General features: G+C 49.6%; 1 protein-coding gene across 2 annotated transcripts in view; it reads left to right on the top strand.

The window, feature by feature from the left end:
* The window catches only part of Farp1 (FERM, ARH/RhoGEF and pleckstrin domain protein 1), a 158,295-nt gene that overhangs the window by 92,357 nt on the left and 38,967 nt on the right, over positions 1-26,971 (top strand). For both annotated transcript variants that reach the window (XM_051195208.1, XM_051195207.1), the window contains exons 3-12: positions 4,509-4,551; positions 7,623-7,701; positions 12,785-12,882; positions 14,796-14,910; positions 15,647-15,794; positions 18,380-18,475; positions 19,599-19,762; positions 20,769-20,837; positions 22,958-23,033; positions 23,865-24,120. In XM_051195208.1, coding sequence (XP_051051165.1) covers positions 4,509-4,551; positions 7,623-7,701; positions 12,785-12,882; positions 14,796-14,910; positions 15,647-15,794; positions 18,380-18,475; positions 19,599-19,762; positions 20,769-20,837; positions 22,958-23,033; positions 23,865-24,120 — 1,144 coding nt within the window. The remainder of the gene's footprint in view (positions 1-4,508; positions 4,552-7,622; positions 7,702-12,784; positions 12,883-14,795; positions 14,911-15,646; positions 15,795-18,379; positions 18,476-19,598; positions 19,763-20,768; positions 20,838-22,957; positions 23,034-23,864; positions 24,121-26,971) is intronic.

The raw sequence follows: 26,971 nt of genomic DNA, 5'->3' as shown, positions 1-26,971 counted from the left end.
GTGTTCACAGCCACGTGTGCCGTAAAACCACATGCTTGATTTGGCTCAAACCGTCATGTGTATTTGATGCTTCCAGAGAAATACCAAAAGCTGAGGGAGGGATGTTTAGAAACAGTTCATGAAATTGGCACCTCTGTTGCTGGCAAGCGGAAGATCCGCCCTTTGCAGAAGTTTAGGCGTGTTCTGCGAGCATCCTCGGTGTCACTACAGAGACTGAGGGCCCCGCGTCTCGGGATAAGTCACCCTCTCTCACACCATGACTACTGGGAGCATTTCCCCCCTGAGCCTGGGGGCCTCTGACTTCATAGGGAAGCAGCGACACACACACCCTCCCTGGGTCAGCCTTGGACATGTTTTCCTCTCTGACAGTATACCAACTGTAGTTTGTGGTCCCTGCCGGTGTCGTGGTCCCCTCTCTTCACACCCGCCGAGGTCTCCCGGCTCTCCTTGCCCGCATGCTCCTCCCTCGCCTTCGCGAGTCTTACCTGAGTCCTTTCTGACTTACAGACGGCATTTCCCATTCTGTTCCCTCACAGCAGATGGTGCACGAAAAACAAAACCCCAGAGACAGATATTGGGGTTTAAGCTTCAACCTGGAGATCAGAAAAGCAAGGCAGCCGGCCACTCGCTCTTAACCTCTAGCTCAGACTGAAAGGCGATCCAGGGTCCACGAGTTCTCACCAAGCCTCAGGCTGATGCCTCTCCTCAGCGTGGCTGGAGACTAAATCTCAGAGTGCAGCCCGAGTCGCTGGGCTCCTGCCTTTTTATATATACCTCTCTAGGGCTGGGATTAAAGCCTGAGCTCTGTTTCTCTGTTAGACTGGTTCAATCTTGTATAGCTCAGGGTGGTCTTGAACTCATAGAGATCCATCTGCCTCTGCCTCCTGAGTCCTGGGATGAAAGCTGTGTGTACTACCACTTCCCAGCTTCTGTAGCCAGCTGGTGTGGCTGGCTTTGCATTTTGATCCTTCAGGCAATCTTTATTAAATCATAAATAATACATCACCACAAACGGAGATACTCAGGAAAGCTCACATCCCTTCTCTGCCCACAGGGCTTCCAGGGTCACCCCAGAACTGACTGACTCACAGGTGTGCTGGCAAACACCTCCGGTTTACCAGCTGTCATACTCATCCTTCTGATCGAACACACTGCCTGGGTCACAAGACCGTTCCTTTCTGCTCCTGACTGTTATACGTCTGCAGAACTTGTGTGTCGCAATCCTAAGCCACAAGTCAATAAATAGTGTTAGGAGGCAGGGCCTTTGAGAGGTGAATGGCCATGTGGATGGAGCCCTTGTGGATGGTGTAGGGTCCACTTAAAATAGGTCAGAGGAGCTTGTGTGGTGGCACACGCCTTTAATCCTAGCACTCAGGAGGCAGAGGCAGATCTCTTGAGTTCATGACCAGCCTGGTCTGCCTACTGAGTTCCAGGCCAGACAAAGCTGCATAGTAGCATCCCATCTCAGAAAGAGATGGAGCGAGAGGGAGGGAGGGACCAGGTGTGCTGGGCCGTTTACCGTGTTCTTCCATGGTGAAACTAAAATATGCCAACCAGCCTGTGGCATTTTGTTATAGCAGCGCAGGTGGCTTAAGGCAGGCATCAAAGGATTCGTCTCTGCCTATGAGGGGCTGCTCTCAGGACCCCACAGCTGTAACCTCAACACAGAACAAATTCCAAATGAGAAATTACTTGTCAGCCTCTCCTGAACTCCAGACATACACATCCTCCTGTTTCCCACATCTTCTTGGATAATCCAGGAGCATCTCAAGGGCTGGTCCTTTTCTACCTAGGACTGACATCAGCAACTGGCCAGATGCCATAGCAGAAATCCTGGTATCATTCTGGACACGATCTTTTCCTTTAGCTGTCCTGTGCAGCTTACCAATAAATCCCATTGGTTTTTAGATAAGGAGCCTGCCTGCCCGCCTGCCTGATGCAGCACGAACTAAACTTCCTCCTTTACACCAGCTCCAGTTCTGTGGTAACCGCCCTGTTGTATTCACGTGCCCACCCGAGGCTACATAGTGAATGCTGGCCAGACACAGAGTGAGATTGTTCCAAATGAACAATAACCAAGTGCATAATCCTTAATGCCTGCCCGGTAATACATCCTTGTAGATGTACACTATTCCATTTACTTGTTTTATCTGGGCTATCGTAAAAAAAAATTCAGTCATAGAATGTTAAAATTAGCACTTTAGTGATACTGTTTTGCATGCACAAATGCATGATTCACAGACACGGATGACTTGATGCAGGAAGTTTGGAAGGGACAGCTTCAGAACATGGCTGGGACAGTTAGAGACAAGTTGTGCTGACACATTCACCTTGCAATGAGAGTAAAGTGAGGCCTCCCATGCCCTGGTCATCCTCAGCCACAACCACACATGCGGAGGCACAGGCATGCACACACAGACACACACACACAGAGACACAGACACACACAGAGACACACACAGACACACACACACACACAGAGAGACAGACACACACAGACACACACAGAGAGACACACACACACAGACACACACACACAGAGACATAGACACACACACACAGACACACACACAGAGACATAGACACACACACAGACAATCAGAGACACACAGACATACACACACAGATACACACACAGACACACACACACAGACACACACAGAGACACAGAGACACACACAGACACACACACACACACACAGACACACACATACACAGAGACAGACACACACAGACACACACAGAGAGACACACACACAGAGAGAGAGACAGACACACAGAGAGAGACACACACACACAGACACACACACACACACACACCCACGGTTACCACATATGGTGTATCCAGTCATTTGTCACTGTTTTAATTTGCATTTCCAGCACAAATCATTCCCTCGTATCAGCTTTTCCTTCTTTGCGTTTGACATTTTTCTCTTTGCAAATAGCCGTCGTTCTTGACATGAATTACTCCAGGTGGCTTCTCGTGTTTTCTAACCTTTCCTTTCACCGTGAGAATTTTAACCTTGTTTCTGTCCTGTGTGCAGAGAAAATTCCCTTCAACTAACTGGTAGTTCGAGGAGAGTTTTTTTTAAAAAGAATACATAAAAGGGGATTGTGCGCTTAACTTACGTTTCATTAATGAGGCCAGCTGTTTTTTCTCTGATTTAAGCTGTGTGTAGGGAGCGTGTGGGTGGAAAACAGCTAGGACTTGGGGGTGGGTGAGGCCCATTCAGTCCGCCTTGTTGAGTTCTGGTTGGGACACCTGGGACACGTTATATGCGCCAAGCATGGCTCGGGTTTCTCTCCTGGATTACAGGAGTCCCATTGTCTTTGAGAGGTAGGAAACTAGGTAAGCATGTGTGTGTGGTAGTGTGTGAATACCTACTCCGCTCCCTTGTCCTCAAGGGTTTACTGTTCTGTGGGTACGTGACCATATATGGATTTCTTCTCTCTAGGAAGTGTGCGTGTTTCACTCAGCCGGTAATCATATGATCATTTCACCCGTCACTCATTCATCAATAATCTCCCGAATGGGGAAATATGATGAAGGCCCAGATAAGAGCAGGAGATGCCTTAGCTTTTGAAAGTATTTGTATTATTTCCTTGGTGTAGGTGTGTGTCTGCATGCGGGTACGTGCGCAAGGTTGCAGGTGCCCCCAGGTTGGAACACCAGATCCCCTGGGGCTGCCTGACATGGGTGCTGTGGCCTGTACTGGCGGCCCCTGGAGACTTAGCTGCCCAGCCATCTCAGCAGCCCCGAGTTTTTCTTAGTTTGTAACTTTTTTTGCATTGCCCTGAGCCTCATGTCTGCTAAGCAAGCATTCTACTCTTGGCCGTACTGTCCACCTGTGAGCTGTTCATATGAACTTAGAAAGGGTGGTTATTATGCGTGTTCTATCTATACACTATGCATATACATTTACATACATGTTTTGCCTACATGTATGTAAGTGTACCACATCCATGCACTACACACACAGGCAGGAAGGGGGTGTCGGGTCCCCTGGAACCGGAGTTACTAGGCCTTGTGAGCCGGCATGTGGGTGTTGGTTGAACCCAGGTTGGTTCTCTAGAAGAGCAGCCAGTGCTCTTAACCTCTGCCCCTCTCCAGCCCCTTAAAAAGGTTTGAATTGTCAGGTTCAGACATAGACTCTGCAGATTATGCAGAAGGCGTAGCAGAGGCTGAAGCAGCGGCCCTCTCCGAGAGGGCCTGCAGTTCAGTATTCAGCACCCACACGCTGCCTCTCAGCCAGCTACTCCTCCAGTTCTAAAGGATCCAACTCCCTCTCGTGGCTACTGGGAGCACTGCAAGTGTGTGTTGCTCAGACATACATGCAGGCAAAATGGTCATGCAGAGAATAATAAAGTTTTGTAGGGGGTGGCAGCGTAAAATGTTCTCGAGGAAAACACCTGAGATTCTCAGAATTTTTTCATTTCGTAGATTAAAATGGTCCCCAAATCTGCACTTTTCACTGAAGCTGTCTCGTTTGGTTCTATTCCCTCTGTAGGTATGGCTGGACCTCCTGAAGCCCATTGCAAAACAGATTCGAAGTAAGTATATCCTTCACGCTCTCCACTGTGGCAGACATAAGGCCGGGTGACTCCGGTGAGGAGGTGTCTGTCTGTCTGACACGGAACACTAGAGATACAGATCCTTTTTTCCCTTGTGACAGCCTGTCATCACTCACCAACCCACAGACTATTAAAATATGTAACTTCTGCCGTTTTCATACATAATAGTTTGGTAATAAATACCTCCCTTGGAAAATCAAATATCATCTTGATTAATGACTAATGCTCACTATTAAGGCTCAGGATAATTGAGCCTGCCTCCTCCGTGCTGTTTGACTGCCATGTTCTCGGGGAAGGGAGGGCGGAGCCTTCTATTCATAAAATAGATTTGAGGTCTTCTGATCTCTGCCTTCAAAGCCTATGAAATCAGAATGCTTGTTTTGTCCGAGGAGAATGTGCTTATTTGAGAGTGTGTGAGGGTGTGTGTGTGTGTGTGTGTGTGTGTGTGAGAGAGAGAGAGAGAGAGGGAGGGAGGGAGGGAGAGAGAGAGGATGTGTGTATGTGGTGAGGTGTGTGTGTGATGTGTGTTAGGGTGTGTGCATGTGTGGTGTGTGTGTGTATGAGGTATGTAAGTGTAAGGGTGCTATGTGGTGTGAGGTGTGTGTGTGATGTGTGTTAGGGTGTGTGGTGTGTTTGAGTGTGTGTGTGTGTGTATGAGGTATGTGAGTGTATGGGCGCTGTGTGGTGTGAGGGTGAGGTGTGTGTGTGTGTAATGTGTGTTAGCGTGTGTGTGTGTTAGCGTGTGTGTGCGTGTGTGGTGTGGGTGAATGTGTGTGGTGTATGTCACTGTCATATGAGTGTGTGTATCTGATGGACAAGCAGAGCCCTAACGTGAGTCCATCCTGCATATCAGAAGAGATTAAGAAGGCCCTGAAAACAATAGGAAACGTTTCCACCCTGTCTCTTGGCCTCCGAGCACCAGCTTACCATTCTCACATTCTCACTGCTTTGAGATAAGCTGTGTTCTTCCCGAATGGCCCAGATCAAATGGATGACACCGGAGCTGCGGGCTTTAGCTGCGCCCCACGCCCTAGCTCGCTTTCCCTGATTACTACGAACCCCCGCAGTTGCTGCGGATGCAAAGACTTGCAGAAGTGCCTGCGGGCCCTCCCGCCTGGAAATCACTGCTGGTCTCCGAGCACTGCAGTCAAGCAATGACCCTTACCCCTCTGTGTCTGGGACTTAGTAGTAGGGGGAGATGCGGGACACACTGCTAAGAGCTCAGGCCCCAGAATATTCATGCTTCTCTCCATCAATCCACAGGATTGCCCTTTGGTGATTCATGGGGGTCCCCTTGTGGTGGCACAGCATCCATGCCTGTGAGGTCCTAACTGGAACAGGGGTGTTAGCTCTGCCTCCTCTGTGTGCTGTGACTGGCCCCGTGTGACGAGGCCGTCGCAACATTGACAACAGAAATTTTCCTAGCGTTGGGTCCCTTTGGACCCGAACAGCCGCCTGAGTGTGGAAATGACGATGGCCTCTGCCTCTCTCATGCCGCCGTGGTGGTTGTGCTCATGGCCGACTGACGTGAAAGGGTGCATGTCCTCTCTTGCCCTGACGCTATGCATCCTTCATCTCCCTGTACGCCAGGCTGGCCTTAGACTCTTACGGCTTGGGCCACCATTTCCCCTCATTTTAGAGTTAAGTTGAAAATGTCTCCAGGCCCTTGGCGTCGGCATTCCTGAGTTTCACTTAAAGGGTGTGTAGAATATTTCACCTGTATCTGTGCACTTCTTGGATGCAATGCCCAAGGAGGCCAGAAGAGGGCACCAGATCCCCTGGAATGGTTGCTTGTGAGTGCTGTGTGGGTGCTGAGGATGGAGCCCAGGTCCCTCCGTGAGAGCAGCCAGCGCCCTTAACAACTGCACAGCTCTCCGCTCTCCATGCCTTGTCCCTTTTTCTTAACTCTTTGTACATGGCCAACATCTTCACCTTAGAGTACATCGATACTTCTGTTTCTTCCTAAACTTGAACGTGTGGTCACAAAGTCTATTTTGTGTGTATATGCGTGTGTTTATTGCAAGACATAGGAAAAACATAGATGTGCACTTTTCTCGTTTTGTAGTAAGCACTGCTGATAAAATTTGGATTCCATAGAGCTAGAATAGTATCTCAGCTATCTAGAACATGCTGAGCATGCACTAGGTTCAATCTCCTGCCCTTCACTCCCATCATGCACCATATACCCATCATGCACCACATACCCATAATGCCCCTCACTCCCATCATGCCATTGATAGCACTCAGCTGATGTGGCTGTCATCCCAGATGGCAGCCCCTATGAGACTGTTACATCCACCAAAAATAAGAAGTCTCACTTGCGTTGCAGATCACTACATCATAATTGGCTCAGCTCTGCTTGAATTCTGACCTATCCATCACAGTCTCCCTCTGCTCCTCAGCTACTTCCTGATTTTGTCCCGGCTCCTTGGAAATATGCACAAGACAGTAAAGGCCCTTGACCGACAGTGGCGTATGCCGAGCCCCAACTCTTGTATTTCCTCCTCATAGCTTGGGACCTGGAAACGCATTTGATGAACGGGGTAGACGCCAGGCTTTGTAGACAGCTACATAGCCTAAACCACTGTGTGAGTGGCTCATATTTTCATTATCTCCCCTTCAGATGACCTGAGGCTACCCATAGATAAAGGCAGCTGGTCTGCAACTATAGTAGCATTTGCCTTCAGTCCCGGCCCTTGGGAGTCAGAGGCAGGCAGATCTCCATGAGTTGGAAGCCTGCTAGAGCTACATAGTAAGATCCTGTTTAAAATAAACAACAAACCAAAAATATCTGGAGACATACAGCTGAGTGGTTTAAAAACGCAAGCATAGCTTAGCTCCACCGAATGTGTATAGAACCCTTGTGAGAACCATTTCCTGTCTCTCTGAAGATGTGTGAGTTAGCAGCTGGGGCCATTCCGGACGGCTTGGTGTGGCTGGACTCTGGGAACCTTGGAATGATGATGACGAGCCTTGGGAAGTCTCTCTGTTTGGTGACTTTGAGAACACCCATCCGTTCACACCCTAATGATTTCTGTTGTTCTATCCAGGGCCAAAGCATGTTGTCGTTAAGTTCGTGGTGAAATTCTTCCCACCCGACCACACTCAACTCCAAGAGGAACTCACAAGGTCAGTAGCAGGCAACTGGACGTTTGCTCCACCGTGGTGTGTAGAGGAAAAGTGAACACTAACTTCCGATCGACTAAGCGTTTCCATAATGTTTATTTGACCATATCTCTTCAATGCTCAGCGGTTTGACCCCTGTCTCTTCTGTCTGTGCCTACAAAATGAAGGAAGGAGCTGGAAGAGCCTTGAGTTGCCCGAAGCCGCCAGCCGCCTAGGAGCTGTGGTTGGTAGACTTTGGTACGGGAGCAGCAGTCAGGGCTGAGAACTTAAGTCACAAGACACGTAGAGCCCTGGGCAGTGTGTCCCCACGCCCCAGCTTCTAGGGCAGGAGTCTGTGCTGAAATAAAAGTAAAGCCACCCCAGGTGTAATCATATGCTTGGCCCCGTCAGTCACCGACCCCCTTTCCTACTTTGGAAATCAGAGGCGGGAATCTTTATCTTTCCCATCAAAAGTTCTTATTTTACAATCATTTTGCCTCTTTTTGATTTTAACTTGTCTTTAGAGTTTCGGGGTTTTTGTAGTTGTTAATCATTCTGGTCTTTATTCTAAATGTCCGTGCATCTTGTTACCGTAAAGCCAAGTATGCCTTGTGTGTTGGTTTTGTTTGCTGCCTTTTGTTGTTGCTTTGGAGTTTTCTTTGTTTGTTTTGGTTTTTGCCACCTTATCTGCCAAGACTGATAAACCCTTCAATCTCTGCCAGGTGGATGTGGCAGGTTTTGTTTTCGGTTCCCAACATGGACCAATATTTTAAGGGTGTTTGCCAGAAATCCTGTTCTTCTGGCTTGATAATGAGCAAAATTGACCTGAGATTTCCATAAACCTCCATCACTGTCCTCAGCACAGTTTGATATCTTGGGGACCCACTGTGTTGAGACTGCTACAGCCTCAAATTCCTGCTCAAGCAGAAACACCATGGTGGTTCAGACCATGCCTGTGTTGCATGGTAAGGAAGAGCTTTCGGGAGGGGGTGGACAGGAGCCCAGGACACAGTAGAGCGGCTGCTCTCAGCACAAGGGAAGTTAGTCCAGCTTTGCAGTTAGGATGCAGTGGACCTCCAGGGACAGCCTTTCTATAGAGAGGAGATTAAGTTGCTACTCCACAGGAAACTGGATTCCTTTCTGTTTACTGAACTGTGGAGTCAGTTGTACGGACACTGGCACCCAGGCTTCTAGAAGAGAAAAGAACTGATTTTGGGGGGTGGGGTGCATGTTTAAAACAGTAGCCAGGAGCTCTTTGAGTAAGAAATTCGTAGCTTTTCTTCTTCTTTTTTTTTTTTTTCCTTTTTTTTTTTTTTTTTTTTTTCCCCCTGTCATTTAAAGCTATTTCCTGCTAGGTCCCAGTACTTGGGAGGCAGAGGCAGGTAGATCTCTCTGTAAGTTTAAGGCCAGCCTGGTCTACAGAGTGAATTCCAGGACAGCCAATGCTACAGAGAAACTCTGTCTCAAAAAAAAAAAAAAATGTGTGTATGTATGTGTATATATATATATATATGTATGTGTATATATATATATGTATACATACATATATATACATACATACACACATACATATATGATATATGTATATGTGTTTTACATGTGAATGTTTTACGTGCATATATTACATGTGTATTATTACCATGTGTTCCTGGTGCCCTCGAAGGCCAGAGGCAGGCATCACACCCCCTGGAACTGGGGTTATAGATGGTTGTGAGCCGCTCTGTGGATGCAGGGAGCTGGACCCGAGGCCTGTGCCAGAGCAGAAAGCACTCTTAACCCCTGGGCCATCTCTCCAACCCCACCCCAGCTGTTCTCATGGCAAAGCTCAGAATTTTCTCTTGTGCTGATGGTGGACACACACTTTGCTCTTCCCCTTTCTCTGTCTGTCTGTCTGTCTTCAGCTGGATCAGTTCCTTTTCTCAGCCAAAAGATTCCACCAGAATTCTGTTGTAGACATTTTTTTAATTATTTACTTTTTACTTGGTGACAATGGGGAAATTATGACTTTCCAACAGATCAGACCATCGATGTTTTGCAGACAGGGTATGAAGCAGGCATTCCTGTCTCACTATCCCAGACGCTCCCCTTGGAGGCGGTTTGTGTTACTGTCATCGCCGTTTAGCCGTATTTAGTGCCTCCTGAGTAGGAGTTAGCCCTGGCTCCCGTGGGCTTGATTGGAACTGCCTCCATTTATAACCCCAAAGGTGTTGCTAAGTGTCTGAAAGCAAGAACAGCCAGTGTGTTCTACTTAGGGTGTCAGCCCCAGGAAGCTGTTTCTCTTGTTACCCCAGCCTGGAGACAGAGACTAAGCCTAGCCAGAAGATGGCAAGGCCTTACACACGCATGTGTGTACACTTCCAAGACCTTCTGTTGTCACCCAATACCCACGAAGCCTGTTAGACTCTGGCCAGAAATAAGTCCCTGGTGTTTGAGTTGGTAAATTATTCAACGTGCACAGCTTTTAAAATGTAAAGCCCTTGTAGCTGTTTGAAAATCAGCTACAATGTGGGTCAGAGTTCAGGCCCGTAACTCTGAAGGGCTGGCTTCGGGGTGAGTCCCCACTGTCTGATCCAGGAAGAGGCCGCCAGCCCTTCCCCAGGAGCCCCTGTGCTCACGGGAGGTCATTTCCTGTTCCCTGCTCTTCTTCCTGGAAGGAACTCAGCCAAGGTCCCTGCTGTCAGCTGCTAGTTCCCGAGTGTTGTGATTTTATTTTTTATCTATGCAATGGTCACTTTTTAAAAACTCTGTCTGTGGACCAGACTGGCCTTGAACTCACAGAGATCTGCCTGCCTCTGCCTCCCAAATGCTTGGATTAAAGGTGTGCACCACCACCACATCCTGCCCTGGTCATTAATTTTTAAGTTACTATTTGTTGAAATGTTACAGTTAACTTCCTCACCGTGGATTATCAATCTACCTGATAAATTTATTCTTCAACAGTTTCGTACTTGTGTATAAATCCATTCTCACTACTGTTACATTCTAACCCTGTCAGCCCAGCACCCTGACACACACACACACACACACACACACACTCACACACACACACTCACACACACACACACACTCACACTCACACACATACACACACATACACAGAAACATACACACTCACACACACTCTCACACACACTCACACACACTCTCACACACTCTCACACACACTCACTCACACACACTCTCACTCACACACACTCACACACACTCACACACTCACACACTCACACACACTCACACACTCACTCACACACTCACACACTCACTCACACACTCTCACACACTCACACACTCTCTCACACACACTCACACTCTCTCACACACACTCACACACTCTCTCACACTCTCTCACACACTCACACACACTCTCTCACACACTCACACACTCTCACACTCACACACACTCACACTCACACACACACACTCACACAGATACACACCGACACAGACACATACACACACACACGGTTTAATCAGGGTTGTCCGTCCGTGTAACCATGGGTTTGGGACAGTCCATCGCCATGGCGAGCCTGCTGGACTCAGCAGTGTATGCTGTGCAGGTCTTACGGAACTCTGTGTGTTTGCTTCTGTTAACTGCGTTTTTCTTCTTCTAGAATCAGTTAGGATGTAGTCAGAAGCAGTACCAGCCTTGTGCATTGGTCACTTTTCTGTTGCTATGATACTGCAGCACAGCCAAGGTAACTAAGAGAAAACAGTTGATGGTTCCAGACTGTGAGAGGCGGTGGTGGCCGAGCAGCAAGCTGAGAGCTCACGTCTTGACACACAAGTCAGTAGTCTTCAAACTCGCAAAGCCTGCCCTACGGGGCCACACCTCCTAAGCCTCCCCAGCAGCACCATGTCCTGGTAACCAAACAGTCAAACATCCAGGCCCATGGGTGTGAGACACTGTCATCCGATCCACCACAGCTGGCATGTGTGAGACCCCAGTCCCACCCAACACCATCACAGTGTAATAAAGCAATCTTTTGTTTTACGAAGCAGTAGCTGTGCTACAGAAAGTTGTAACAGTTGATTGAGACTGAGAACATAGAAGTAGTTCATCCGTCTTGTGTGTCAATTAGCATGATGTATATATATATGTATGTATATTTATATGGACACATGTATTTGTCATGTTATAGACTACCCTCATTGAACTCAAATTTCTCAACTCCCCCCGACTGTCCTGTATGTCTGTTTTCTACATTAAGACTCTTCAGGTGGTGGCGCATGCCTTTAATCTCAGCTCCCCAGCCGGTGCTCCCCGGCCCGGTGCTCCCCGGCCCCTGTGCTCCCCGGCCCCGGTGCTCCCAGTGCTCCCCGCCCCGGTGCTCCCCGGCCCCCGGCTCTTGCTTGACCCCCCTGCTCTGTGGTGTCCCTGAGTCCTGGTGTGGGAATGATGCAAATGCCCCATTTAGGGGAAGCACTGAGTGTCCACTCAATTTCATCATGAATCTCTGTACTGCTGCCCACTGAAGAAAGAGGCGTCTGTGGCCGAGGCTGAGAGGATCTATGGGTATAAACATACTTACTTAGAAAGCATTTTTATGACACATCCATTTAGTCAGAAAGCAGTAGTAGCTTCCCTCCCAGGCCATAGGCTTTTGAGCAGGTTTCAGTGCCGGGCCTGAACTCCCTCCAGTGACACAGGCTTCAGATCACCTCTGGTTGGTTATTTCAGTAACCTTTATGCTGTTAACGCACCGGTCAGAGACCTGTTTTTGGATAAGGGGTTCTATGAATAATAGATCGTGGGAAGTGGTATGTTAAAATTCTTATGTTCTTCACCAACCCACAATCACCGTGGAATCTTGAATTTTCATTAGTTCATAATTACAATTCAGTACGTTTCCGTTTATTGTAACCATTGTTGTGGCCAGGTTGTGACAGAGTTGGCTCGGGAGGCCCCTTCTGATGGGTTGATGAGGGCTTGCCTCCATGAAAAGCTAGCACTGAGTTAACAGTTTCTATAGGCGTTCTCTTTACTCGGTTTTACGTGCTTCCCTCTAGCTTCCTTACCGTGCGTTCAGATTGCCAGGACGACGCTGCCTCTGGATGCCGACCCTCCGGTTGCCTCTGTGTGACTCCGTCTCTCTGTTGACCTTTACAGGTACCTGTTTGCTCTGCAGGTGAAGCAGGACTTGGCTCAGGGCAGGCTGACGTGTAACGACACCAGCGCCGCCCTCCTGATCTCACACATTGTACAGTGTAAGTTCTCTTGTTCCTTCGACAGCCCTGTTGGAATCACACGCTGACCTGGTTGAGGAGAAGTCACAGGCACACAGAAGCACAGTTAAGAATGTCTGGGTTGTTTCTGCCGTTACCGCGGGTGCCCCTGGTAGGGCAGAGACACTAACTCCATTTAATGGCACATCCTCAAACATCACTTTGGACCTCTGTGTTCTGCGGACACTAGATCTGTTTTCAAGACAGATACACCGTATTGTCTCAGTTGTCTCAAAGGAGAAGCTTGGATGGGCAGAGGACAAGTGCACCAAATCTGCTTTGTCCTGCTCTTGGATTTAGTACTCATCGCTGAGTATGTGTCATTAGTGTTAGGGTGCAACATAAAACACTGCAGGTTTCCCTCCGGTCTCAAGTAATTCGCAGAGTGGAGCGCTCGGAAGCAAGTTTATTCTGCTCTTGGGCAGCCATTGTGTTAGAGGAGTCTAAGTCTCCAGGAAGAGACCGAAGAGACCGGGGTTCATGTTAACCCTGATACTGGAGGAAAACCTGAACCCTTAACCGACCACGCGTCTGTCATCAGGATGGAAAAGAGTTTGCTCTTTTCCCAAACTGAAGTCCCCTACGAAATTTAGAACTTTGCCTTCGCTACTCTGATAGTCTCATTTCAGACTTGCGCAGTCGCTGAGATTTATCCCCAGAGCAATACTGTGCCTTCAGCGTCCTTTGCAGACGCACCCAGGACAGGGAAAATCTGATTCTCCTCATCAGCTGAGGCCCAGCAGGAGGAAGCCCTGCCTACGCTCTGGACCCTTCCCGTGGCCCATTTAGTGCCACACTTTTCGAATTTTTATGCTGTCCTTGGTGACTTAGCTGTTGTCTAAACTGGCCCTCACATGATGCTGAAGTGTCCCCTTCATCCCTGAGTGTAGTGTGATACACATCATAGAGAAAATACATATGCTCAGTGGGCTCCGTTTGGCCATGAGTGCCGTGTGGAAGGATCAGGCATGTGTCCTTAAATACAGCCACACAGAAAAACCAAAGTCGGTTCATGACGATGTCTCAAGTTCTTTAGGCATCTGATCTCATATTTCCCTTCAGAGCAGCATGCACTGATGGCTAATTCATTGTCCGCAGAGACTTTAAAACTCACGATTACTTTTTAAAATTTATGTGTAATTTATGCATATGCTGTGTGTGTGGGCGCCCATAGAGGCCGAAGAGCATAAAATTCGCTGTCGTTATAGGTGGTTGTGAGCCTTCTGGTGTGGGATCCAAACTCAGGTCCTCTGAAGGAGCAACAGGTCTTCTTAACCACTGAGCCATCTCCCCTGCCTCTGTTTATTTTTACTTTGAATATTTGCCTCCCTGGCTGGATGCCAGGTACCCACAGAGGCACCAAGACTGCACAGGGTCCCTGGAGTTAGAGATGGTTGTGAGCTGTCACATGGGTGCTGGGAACAGAACCCAGGTCCTCTGCAAGAGCAGCCAGTGCTCTATCGGTCCAGCCCCCGTATCTGCCTTGAATACCAGGAATCTACACTGCTTGCTGAAGGCCAGGTGGACGAGACCGAAGCCTCCATCTGGGCCACTGCAGGCCAGGGCATCCTTCAGCTTTGTGCACGGTTTCTGTGATGGAATGGGAATTCCGTCCAGAGAAGGTAGTTAGGGGACACAGTCACCACCTACAGCAGAGGCAGCCAGTAAGTGAGGGGAAGAGGGATGTGGAGCGTCTCCGAGGCCGTGCTAATGACAGTGGCTGAATGGACTGGATGTGGCAGGCGTTTCCATAGCAACCACACCCTTGCTTTCCCTAACTGCAGGGCCCTGGCCACTATGCTGCCCTCTAGTAGCTTGTTACACAGGTAATAGGGTGCACAGAGAAGGCACGCCCCCAGGAGTCTGACAGACATTCCCCTTCTCTTCCTTTGTAGCCGAGATTGGGGATTTTGATGAAGCATCGGACAGAGAACACTTAGCAAAAAATAAGTACATACCCCAACAGGATGCACTAGAAGACAAGATCGTGGAGTTCCACCACGGCCACATGTGAGTTGCATGCATGGGTTCCTGTCGCTTTCTGCCTCCTGGTGCAAGGGTGTACATGTGTGCATGCGTGTGCACCCATACGTACATTGTGTGACATGTAACAGGCTGAAGGAAGGGGTGTAGGCTTTCGCTGGGGTGTTGTGGTCCATTCTGGACCGTCAGAAAGTACAGAGGTGTCTGATACCCTCGCTCTGAGGCAGGGTGACCCCAGAATGCGGGGGCTGTGATCACCTTGCCGGACCACGGGGATGCACGCATCGAGCCACACGTGGTGTTAGATGTGGGAAAACTCCAGAACGTCCATGATATCCCCGTTTTTTTTTTTTTGGGTCTGGGTTGGTCAGGTCAGGAGGACACCCAGCGCCTTCCTTCTGAGGCTCAGAGACAGACATTTGCACCTGCTGATACTAGAAGTGGCTTTGCTTTCTGCTCCCAGGTTCAGCTTACGTCAAAGTGGCCGAGAAGTTGCTTAACACAGTAGTGTTTTAGTTTAGCGTGACCTAGAGGAAACTGAGATCCTAAGAAATTGGCTGGCTTGGGAGAGGGACCGTGGGTTTTGGGTTACCGTGGCAATAGGGCTTTTGTCCTCCCCGTGAGGCTTTGGGGTTAGTAGGTAGAGGCTGGGTGCCATCTGATCGGACAGCCTTTGATTTCCCCGGAGCAGCCGCTTAATCTGAAATTATTAGACACGGGGAACTCAAGCTCCAGCCACTCTCTCCCTCCCTTGCTTTCTCAGTGGACAAACCCCAGCAGAGTCGGATTTCCAGCTCCTGGAGGTGGCCCGTCGGCTGGAGATGTACGGAATCCGGTTGCACCCTGCCAAGGACAGGGAAGGTACCAAGATCAACCTGGCTGTCGCCAACACGGGAATCCTAGTGTTTCAGGTGTGGAGAGCACAGCGCGTTTCCCTTGGTGAGGGAGGGAGGGAGGGGTGTGGGCTGATCTCCCCGGGGTCATGTGGGTGGCCAGGCTGAGGCCTGGTGCTTATTTCCCAGTGAACAAGAGGAGGCAAACTCACCCGGGCCTCCAGCTTCTGGATTGTCTGCCTGCCTGTCTGCTCGCTTATGCATTCCTCCTCTTCCTGCTTAGAGGGATTTGTTTGGGTTTCAGAGCATAGACCCTGATGACTCCCAACAGGCCCGTGCTGAGAATACAGCCAAAGGAGCCATGGGCTCACACCCCAGATAAATCCTTCCATACTCGGAGGCGACAGACATCTTGACCCTTAGTTAAAATTTGATCCTTCTCGGTTTTTTCCTCTCAAATTCATTTGTGTTTGACCAGCTTATTTGGGACTCTGTTACACCCCGCTTTAAAAGCAGACGTGCTTTCGAGAAATAACAGACCTTACAATGCACCATAGTAATTTTCCAGCACCATGTAATTTTCCAGCAAGATAGACTCAGTCCCTGAGCTTTTTCCTGCTTTTTTTTTTGAGTCAGGGTTTCTCTGTAGCTTAGGAGCCTGTCCTGGAACTTGCTCTGTAGACCAGGCTGGCCTCGAACTCACAGAGATCCGCCTGCCTCTGCCTCCCCAGTGCTGGGACTAAATGGGTGCAACACCAGCCCCCAGCCCCCAGTCCCCAGCCCCCCCCCCACTCTTAACCTGTCCTGTCCTTAAGACATTGTGTCCCTTTGCTCCTGAGTGTGCTCTTTACCGCCTGGCTATGGGATGGCTTTCTTCACCATTGCTTTCCACTTCCTGTCTTCCTTCACGTATGACTTGCACGCCTGCCCGTAGTCAGCGTGCGGCTTCGAAGGTTCATTTATTCAGTCATTTGAATCTTGTAAAAACACAGCAGTGAACACCCTTGTGTTGGTAACCCCTTTTCTGTTAGGCTAAACTACCCAAGTCAGTTAGCGGGTAGGAAGAGGTTCACGTGCCCAGTTTGATGTACTGAAGTTCCAAACAGCCCGCCACGGTCCTGACCCCTCTCTCTGCACTCTTCGCCACGCAGCAAGGTGATACAAGGCCAGGGCACATACCAGAGGGGAAGACCACAGCCACCTCAGAAAGCCAGACAGCCACTGCGGTCTCCTGAGAACTGTAGTAATTCCTTTTTCCTGAGGACCACTCACTGGAACCTCTTTTAAAAGATCCTGTTACCTCTTAACATTGCCACACGGTGACCAGATCCCCAACACGTGAGCCTTTAGGGGACACACTTAAACTGTATCCAAACCGCAATCCCTGCCCCCAATGCTTCCACAGTACGTTTCCTTAAACAAGCAGGGCAGGAGCAGTGACGTCGGTCCCTAGGTCAAAGCACCCACCACCCAGCCTTCGGCCCGGAGGTCAATCCCCGGGACAGGTAGGAAGTCACCTGACTGCCTGCGTTGTCCTCTGACCCCCACAGCTGATGTGTGCCCCTCCCACACATAAGTAAACAAATGCCGCTTTGAAAGTGAACATAAGCAGGTAGTCTGTATTTGAGAGGGCATGTAGACAGCGTCCACCTACTTTTAGGAATTGGTCAGATTTTGCCCAGATTTAAAGTGTAAGGATGTGCACGGCCCATGCTTCTGTGAGCCGCAGCCAGCGTGGCAGCCAGCGTGGCAGCCAGCGTGGCAAAGCACGCGACCTGAGCCAGCGTGGCAAAGCACGCGACCTGAGCCAGCGAGCACCGACTGAAATGAGCCTGGGGTCCTAGCGCCGGGAGGGGACAGGAGTGTTCCTGGAGCCCAGCAGGCCACTCAAGTCAGCGTCTCCACAGCGACAGGACCCTGTCTCCGTGACCTCTGGCCTGCACATGCAAGCGTGCCTGCTCTCTCCCTCCTCTTTCTCTTACATGCCATACACACACACGTACTCACACACACACACACACACACATACACACTCACACATGTACACACAGACACTCACACACGTACACACACATACTCACATACATACACACACACTCACATGTGCACAATACACTCACACATACTCACATACACACATACACTCACACACATACTAACACACATGCACACACATTCATAAGCGCACACATTCACATGTGCATACACACACTCACATACATACACACATGCACACACGTGTGCATGCACACGCTCATGCACACACACTCACATACACACATGTGAGCACACACATGTGTGCACACACTCACACACATACTCATACACACATGCACACATGTGTGCATGTACACTCGTGTGTGTGTGTGTGTGTGTGTGTGTGTGTGTGTGTGTGTCCTCCGTGAGAGATGCTTGCTATTGGTGGTTGTCATGGTTTCGTTGTATTTATCTTCATTACCTTGACCAGTGTCCTCCCTACATGAAGGCAGATGGGGTTTGAATGCCGAATTCTATAACAGTGTGAGGGTGCATGGCACCCAGCAGACACAGAGTCTGGGAACCGTCCATCAGAGGGTTTCCCTGACCCTCGGCCCTCTCTCTGTCCGGGGTCCCCGTGGGCCTTGTGTGCATGTCCTGGCTCATGGCTGGCTCTCTTTCCCTAGGGTTTCACAAAAATCAATGCTTTCAACTGGGCCAAGGTGCGGAAGCTGAGTTTCAAGAGGAAGCGCTTTCTTATCAAGCTCCGACCGGATGTGAACGTAAGTCGCTCGGGAACCGGGAACACGGAAAGCGTGTTCTGGGAGGGAGAATAGAGAGATGCATGCCTACGGGGAAGACCCTTTCCCTTCCTCTAGACAACTTCAGCCATCCTGTGGCCCCGTCCGGGACCTCACCTGCGCAGCAGGCCTGACCTGCTCATCCCTGTTGCTGCTTTACATCTCATGGTTCCCGCAGAACCCCAAAGGTGCCACCCATACAGGATGGGTTCTTGAAAGCCGGAAGCCACACAGCAGATGACTGATACATCCCTGACGCCATCTGGAACTGAGTCCTTTATCCCATGGGGCAGGGGTGGCCAGGGCAGTGTAGGTTCAGAATTCAGATGCAGTGTGTTGGGTGGATTAATAAGCCTGCCTGGGAAGCAGACCCCACAATAAACGCTTTTCTGTGGGGGAATGCAATTGCTGTTCCAGAAAGCTGGTTTATGCGGGAATGGCCGCGGCATATACACGGTAAGCTGAGTTTGTGCAAACTCTGAGAGCCCCCAAAATAGTCAGAGTTGCTGGGAACACGGAGGACTCTGGGAGCTTTTGTTTATGTAACACGGCCACTGAAATTGGAAGCATTAAGTGTAGGAGTAGAAAATTGCCATATTCCTCCCAGAATCAAAAGACGCCAGTTAGTCAGCTGAGAGCCTTCAATGCCTTTTTAGTGGGGGCGCTGGTGGGGGTGGATTTCATTTCCTCTGCCGTTCTGGGACCACCTGCAGTGGAATTAAAAGTCAACCCGGATAGGAGCCATGAGGAAGAACACAGAAGAAAGATATTTTAAGGAAGGGGGTGTGTGTTAATACTTGAACTATTTTTAAGGAGGTAGCAGAAGCCAAGAAAACGCGGTTTGTTTATGGATTCTACCAAGAAATGTTACGGCCCTACGCAGTCCATGTATGTGCCTGCTTCCCCTTCGTTCCCATAAGGAAGTCTGCAGAGAAGGAAAAGTGTCCCTGTCTCGTCATTGGGAACAATCATATTCTGCCGTCTTTGAACTAATGGTCTTGTGATTAAACACACAGTTAACGATTTAATGGACAAGTTCGTTTCTGTTGTTTTTTTCCTGGAGTTTCGGCAGAATGCCTATGAGCTGTGCTTGGCTCCTTTGCAGAGCTCCTACCAAGACACCTTGGAATTTCTGATGGCCGGTCGAGACTTCTGCAAGGCCTTCTGGAAAATCTGTGTGGAGCATCATGCCTTTTTTAGACTCTTCGAAGAACCCAAACCCAAACCAAAGCCCGTTCTCTTCAGCCGGGGGTCGTCATTCCGGTTCAGGTGAGGGGTCTGTGGCCAATGGAGGCACTGGCTTGCTTGTCCCAGCCAGCTCCATGTCACCTTCCTAGGTTTTGTTTCAAACCTTTGGGAACTACATAGCCATCTGCCAGTAACAGTGAAATCCCAGCGTAAGTCTCTAGATTAGTGTGTATGTATGTATGTATATATGATGTAAGAGTTTCACACAGGAATACAGTGTGTTTTGATCAAGGCCATGCCCACTCTTACCCCTCCAGTTTCTTCTGTACATCCATCACTTTTCCTTCTCGTAGCCTTTTTTAGGCCCCTTGTGTCTACTTAGTACTGCCCATTTGTGGCTGGGTGTAGGACCGCCCACTGGAACACGGCCAACCTGTCCCGAAGAAAACTGACTTCCTCTGTCAGTTGCCTTTAGCTCCTTGTGTGAGTTTGTTTTTATTTTTTTTTTTTTTAAACAGTTCTGGGGGCTGGAGTCCAGGACCCATGTGCATTTCAGGCAAGAGCTTTACCACCGAGCCAATCCCCTAGCCACTCTCATGCAGAAAGGAATTTATTTATAAAAGCCTTAGGCATTGCGTGGGCTTGCCCGTCTTAGGTTCACGTTTTTTCGTTTATTTTCCAAACAATGCTGCCGCTGTACTTTAAGGAACACAGACCCCTGAGCTGGTGGCCGCACAGCCATGGTTAAGTGGGTTTATTTAGTTGAATGTTTTTGTCTTACTAATACAAGGAAGAGTAGCAAGAGATCAAGTGAACAGAAACCACAAGATTCTGAGGATTGTTTTCCTTCCTAAAACCTGACTGAGAAGATGTGGTTTTGGTTTCGGTTTATACGAGGGGTGGGTGGGTGGGGTGTCTCTGTACGCCCCCAGCTGTCCTGGAACTCACTCTGTAGAGCAGGCTGGCCTTGAACTCACAGAGATCTGCCTGCCTCTGTTGGGATTAAAGGCTGCCAGAAAGAAGTTGTGTTTATATGCAAATACCCCCATGTCACCTCTCTTTACTCCTGTGGTCTTTGTTGCTTCAGTGGTCGGACTCAGAAGCAGGTTCTGGACTACGTTAAAGAAGCAGGCCACAAGAAGGTGCAGTTCGAAAGGTAAGGGGCTCTTCCGGCCACAGCCATTCTCTCCCAGGAATACTAAGACTTCTTCATCCAGCCTGGGTGAGTCACAGGCAACTGCTCAGTCAGCCTCAGCAAGTCCAGGGTTAGACGAGAACATTTTAGGCCCCGGGGCGCTCTCTCAAGATAGGCAGGTGAGCGGGTAAGAGCCGACAGAGAGCTGAGTTGGCCCAATGAGGAGATGACAGTATCTCGCTAGCAGGCCTGTGATAGAGGATGTGACTTGTGAATTTTCTGCTACCTTTAGTTAGGGAAGGCTGGGAGAGAACCCTCAGCATTTGGCTATGGCTATGGCTATTGGCGGCAGGTGGCTCCAGGTATCTGCCAGTCTCTGCTCAGAGCCCCCGGCTTCCATCTGGCTATGGCAATGCTCATTTATTTTCTGCTTAAACATGGAGACCTTGAGGTGAACACAAAGTGAGAAGCACAGGTCTCCTAACTGGAAAGTGGACTAGCCAGAGCCTAGAGCCTGTCAGTGCCCAATTGAGCAGCAGAGCCCAAGCAACACTAACATGAAGGCAAGGTGTGAAATCATGGCCTGAGCCTTAGCAGCTGCCCGTGAGTGTTCGTTTTTAACCTCCTCCTGCTTTTCACGTTAGTACATTGAATGTTTCCCATAGCATATAGACAGGGTGTAGTGGACCCGTATGTCCTTACAGCTTGGCGTTTACAAGTGCGGGGCTAGCCAGCCACTCTGACCTTGAAGTCTGAAGAGATGGAAAAATCTGACAGTTGGCCTCCATCTGTGTGGAAAATCCCACACTTGGTCCCTGTCAAAAATGCACAAAAATTATAAATATCATATAAAATCGCCTTCACGCTAGATGTATAAGTGCATGCAAAACAAATGAACTTCATGTTCCGATTAGGATGCTGTTTCCAAGCTATCTCATTATGTAAGTGCAAATATTCCAAAACCTAAATACTGCTGTTGCAAACTTCAGAGGAAAGGGTACCCAGCATATGTTAGTATTTGGCATATTTTGTTCAAGGAGTTTTTTTTCTGTTTGTTCTATGACTAACAGAAGTAGATAAAACTACCTTGGGTCACACCCTTTTTGAGTTCCCACCTCTCTTTCCAAAAGAACCTTCTAGATTTATGCTTCTTCTGGGGTTCAGTAGTTACTGTATGTGGTGTTTCATACTTACTTAAAGACATACATACAAGACATTAACACTTGATTTGCATTTAACTTGTTGTCTTTGAGCTCTAGGATGTTAGGGTATGTATCTTTTTTTTAATTAATCTTTTAATTTACATCTTACTGAACGCACTCTGTTAACAGATGCTTACGTCATTTTGATGCTTTATTCTAATTCTGCTAAAATAAGCCCTGAGTCCCTCATGGTTTCTCATGTCCTATACCCAGAAATGTGATGTCAGGAAGCTTTTGCCAGTGTATCCAAGCCACTAGCTCATCAAAGACAATGATAGCAATAACGACAATTACAACAAAATAATAATAATCCTATCACTTTCTTAGATGATTAGCAGTTGCCATGTTGAAGACCACACAAGAAGTAGCTCTGATTGTCCGTATAGATGTCCTTCCCATGTGAAGAAAAGATATGTACACACTGGAATGTACTTATACCATCTCCTGAGTTCAGTACTTGTGAAGCTTCTAATACCTGTGCAGTGGATGAGGAGGACAAGATAAAGGGTCTGTGTGGTGGCACTATAGTCCCTTCCTTGAGGGTAACCTTTTTCTCCTGGGTTTACATTTTGTGAGATGGTCTGTGGTCATTACCCCTGTCATGGATCTGACATAGGAAACCTGTTGAACCTAATGCACAAATTAATGCCGTATTGTCGGCCTGCAGTTAGTTCAGAGTCTTTGCCTGGTGTCTTCTATCTCCTCACTTTGCCAACAGCTGACAGGCAGAGCTCAGCCATCCGTGGTTCTTCAGCAGCTAGACCAGGATGTGATGTGTGACCCTGGACTACACGGGTGTTATGAAAATATCACCTTCACAAAGGTGGCTCTGGGTACCTTCATGATTGAAGAGTGACCCGATGCCTCAAACACAACGCATTTGCTTCAGTTAACCAAAGCTGCCCTAACATTAGCTATCTTGTGTGATTTCCCCCTCAGAAAACACAGCAAGATCCATTCCATTCGGAGCCTTGCTTCACAGCCCACAGCGTCGAGTGCAGAAGTGCCAAAACAGGTCAGTGTGTAGCCATGGACAAGCACAGCCTCCTTTGCTCTGGGCGTTTGCGCAGATGGTCCCGAGCGGGCTTTGGGCTCTGAAGTGCACAGCCTGCGTGTGGCTTTTCGGCCGCTGTTCCGCCTTTTAGCTCCAAACCTCATGAGCCGGGGGATTGAGCGTACGTGCGTGGCAGTCCACGAGGCCAGGCCTGCCCACCAGCTGAATGCGTCTGCTGTGTGACTGAGCAGACGCAGGGTGTGTGTTCTTCCTCCTTGAACCATTGCAGTTCCTGCTCAGAAGACTCTGCTGACAGAGTCCCAAGGGCATGTGTTACGGGGCAGTGGCCAAGCAACAGCAGGAAAATTCTCACCCCTGCTCTGTGTGTGGCAAGCGCTCGCTGACCCCAATGCTGGTGTGTCATTGTACTGTTTTCTGCATTTTTCTCTCAGAGAGACCAAAACTTTGTTTGAGGAAGGACATGAAGGTGTTTTTACCGAGTGACTGTGGCACCACCCCTCCCCCTAAGTGCAGTTGTCTGTGGCCTGTCGTCATATGAGCCATCATGGGCCTCTCTGCTGGCCCTTCCTAGCTTTCTCGGGCCCAAAGCCATCTGCCCCATAGACCCCTGAAATCCCCACGTGAGATGACGGTTCTGGAAAGCAGTGTATAACTCATGTGCTGGGGACCCAGCCGCATGCATGTCTCCATCTCGTGGATCAAGCGTCTTTGTCTGAGCCCACGGTCCCAGCTCCGGGGAGGCCACGCTGGTCCTCTACACGCCATTCCTTCCGGCTTCTGGAGGTACTTTCCAATTAAACCCCACTTCCTTCCCCTGTCCTCTCTACCCAGTCTCCACAGAGCGCCAGCTTTACGTTTGGAGAAGGTTCTGAGTCTCCCAGCGGCCAGAGCTGCCAGCAAGCCAAGAGAGCAAAAGTGTCTGCCTTGGAGTCGGGACCGCACCACAGCCCTACCCTGTCTAAGAGCCCTCGGGGGAGCAAAGCCGCAGACGGAGCCGCCATGGCGCCGCCCGAGGAAGAGGAAGAGGAGGAGGGTGGCAAGGAGGGCGCCCAGCCAAGTAAACGTCAGCCCCCGCAGCCAAGCACAGGTCCAGCACCCCAGGCTGCTGGAGGCAGTAATGCTTCCATCCCCTTCATCGACGGTAGCGATGTAGATAGTGAATACGGCCTTCTCAAAGAACCAGGCTCCCAGTCACGGTCCCAGACAAACGACAATTACGAGTGTGACGTGACCAGTGGGGTGTACCTGCTGTCCAGAGACGAGAGGCAAGCAGAGGCCAGGCACAGGGCGTCCCCTCCCTCCACAAAGTGCTCCCGGCCTACTTCCAGAGAGTTCCTTGATGACGATTCAGTAGATATCACCTTTGATCTGAGCGGGAGCCCTGGGCTCCCAAGGCATAGTTCCCCGATAGCTGAGCTGTTCAGGGCGTCCACTGGCCACAGCCCCCCGGCCACCCCACTGTCTGCCTGCAGCAGAAGCTCAAGTCCAAATATGAGTTGGGATAGGACCGGCTCCCAAGGCTATGTTTCTGAAAATGGACATGACCTCAGGGGGAAGGGTATGGGAGAAGATCCCGCCCCTAAGCGGGGTCCTCCCTATGATAACTGTTCCCCTGCCCTGCAGAGGCCCTACTTGCGGAATCTTCCCAGTAGGTACAATAAGTCAGAGACCGATCCGCTCATCCTTAGCCAGGCAGCCCCCACCCCAGAGTCCACTGATAGGCTTGGTGACCAGGAGGAGGAAGGGTTGGCCAACATGGCTGCTCTCCCAGGCAGGGTGCTAGCCAACGGTACCGCTGTCACGGGCTCCAGCTCAGAGGTTCCCCTCGTGCAGGCTGTGGGCTCTGGACACGTGGTGGGCCAGCTGGCACCTCTACAAGTGACCGAGTGCTCCACCGGCAGTGGTACTGAATCCAGTGATTCGGACTCTGCCGTGCCGAGCCCTTCGAGGAGGTCCCAGGCACGTGGTTGCCCAACAAGTCCGAGTTCCGCATCCAAGCCGAACGGTCAGAAGGGCTTGCATGGCTTGCGGCTGAGTGAGGAGGAAGGCAGGGATAAGTGAGTAGTCTGGAAGGCAGGTGGTCATCTGTTGATTAGACGGAGCCATAAATCCAGGCTTGCCGCACAGAGGGTCCGTTTTCCAGTGACCTGTTCGTTCTTCAGTCAATATTTGTTAGATGAAGTTTGGGACGGGGTACATATTTATGGGTCACGCCCGACTCCCCAAACTTCACACAAGTGGCTGGCTTTTTAGAAAGCATGGTGCAGGGTATACAGGAAACCTAGCCACAAGTTACTGAAGGTTTGTTGTACTGGGTGGAGGGAGTAGGAAATACCTTACAATGAATCAGTCAGCGTGAACGGTGTTTTGTATTTACATGGTGATTTCCTGTGTGTGTTCAGTTGTGTATGTGTGTAGGTTCCCTCCTATTGGCCGAGAGTTGTGACTTAAAGGTCACCAAGACCACAGAAAAGTGTTCCCCCTCTTTAAAAGTGGCGGGGGAGGGGGGCGGCATTTTCTGGGACCTATGAAGAGGCATGAACAAATGTGAGACCCGGGTGGAATTGGTTGCCAGCTGGGATTGTGTTGTTAAATTATACCCAAGAGTAACGGGATATTTCCATGGGAAGACTCTGGGGTCCTTTTGGTTTCCTGTGAAATGCTATCAGACTTGTCAGATCTCCAGGCACAGCCCTACCTGGAATAGATGATTGGGTTAGGGTTTTCATCGATGGGACAAGTCATTAGGTTTCTTCTTAGAAAATGGCTCTCTTTACTTTCTAAACCTCTCAGTGATCCAGGGATGCTGCCGATTGGCAGGGTAGGGAAAATTAATACCTTCCCATGGGCGGTACTGTAGTCTCCAGCCGTGTTCCTGTCAGTCACACACTGCCCTGCACTCACTGTCCTTGGTTCTGTGTGTTCTCATGAGCAGCCGACACCTGGATATTTCTGTGACTTCTTCAAAATCTTGGGGCCTCTGCGTGGTATCCAGCCCTCCTACAGTGGGGATCCAAGGGGCTGGGGTTCACACTGGGTTTTCCTTAACTGTACTGTGGTATCACCTGGGCCGTTGCCGCGTGAGTGGTGCCCGGTTGTCACCCAAGGCCAGGCTTTCAGCATGGCCTTCCCAGATGGCTCTGTGGATGCAGGCAGGGTCCTTTCTCCGTCAGACCTGATGGCGCTGGGGGATCTGTGGGGACGTAGTAAGGTTAGCAAGGTCATTGCCTTACCTGCCAGAGAACGAGGAGCGTACCACAAGCACTAAGAACTTTTTAAAAATGCCTCCATTCGTATTTTTCAGTCTTTGATAACTTTTTAATCATAGGACAAAATTTTTAGATCTGAAGTAACTTGCTAAGTTCTGGTATGAGTTGCTAGGGCGCCGCCAGGCCACTGGTCTTAGGAGATGCCTCCTGTGACCGCATCGAAGGGTGGGGGGTGGGGGCGGCTGAGCTTGTTCAGGAAGTGAGGTCAAGCAGGAATGTTGGGAAGCCAAGTTTAAAACATTCAGAAGACTTCATCCATGTTCTAAAATGCAAGCATTTTTGCTTTCTCTTGATCAGCTGGTTCAGTGCATGAGCTGTGGAGCTAGCTGAAGTCAGGAGAGGGGTTGGCCGTTGTTCATCGACTTAGTCTCCCCAGACTTGTCATTCAGAGGGCTGTACAGAGGCTTCCGCGTCACCCAGGCATGCCTTCCCTGTGGATGAGCAAGCTCATTCCAGGGAGCCAGGTGACTTTGCAATTCACACAGTATTGTGCCGAAGAGTTCATTGTCCCCCACCCTTTGACTTCAGCTCTTTTCTCTTGTGATTTCTTAATGCCAGCAGACCTTCCAGGCTGCACGCTTTAATTCTGGAGACGCTTGTCTGCATCGCTAATTAAAGTTAGATGTGAAAATCTTGAACGTCAAAGACAACTAGAAGCAAATAGCTGCT

This window comes from Phodopus roborovskii, unplaced genomic scaffold, assembly GCF_943737965.1.
Source record: "Phodopus roborovskii unplaced genomic scaffold, PHOROB, whole genome shotgun sequence".
Taxonomy (NCBI): domain Eukaryota; kingdom Metazoa; phylum Chordata; class Mammalia; order Rodentia; family Cricetidae; genus Phodopus; species Phodopus roborovskii.
The sequence above is the reverse complement of the archived record's forward strand: the minus strand, read 5'-3'. Positions and strand labels throughout refer to the sequence as shown.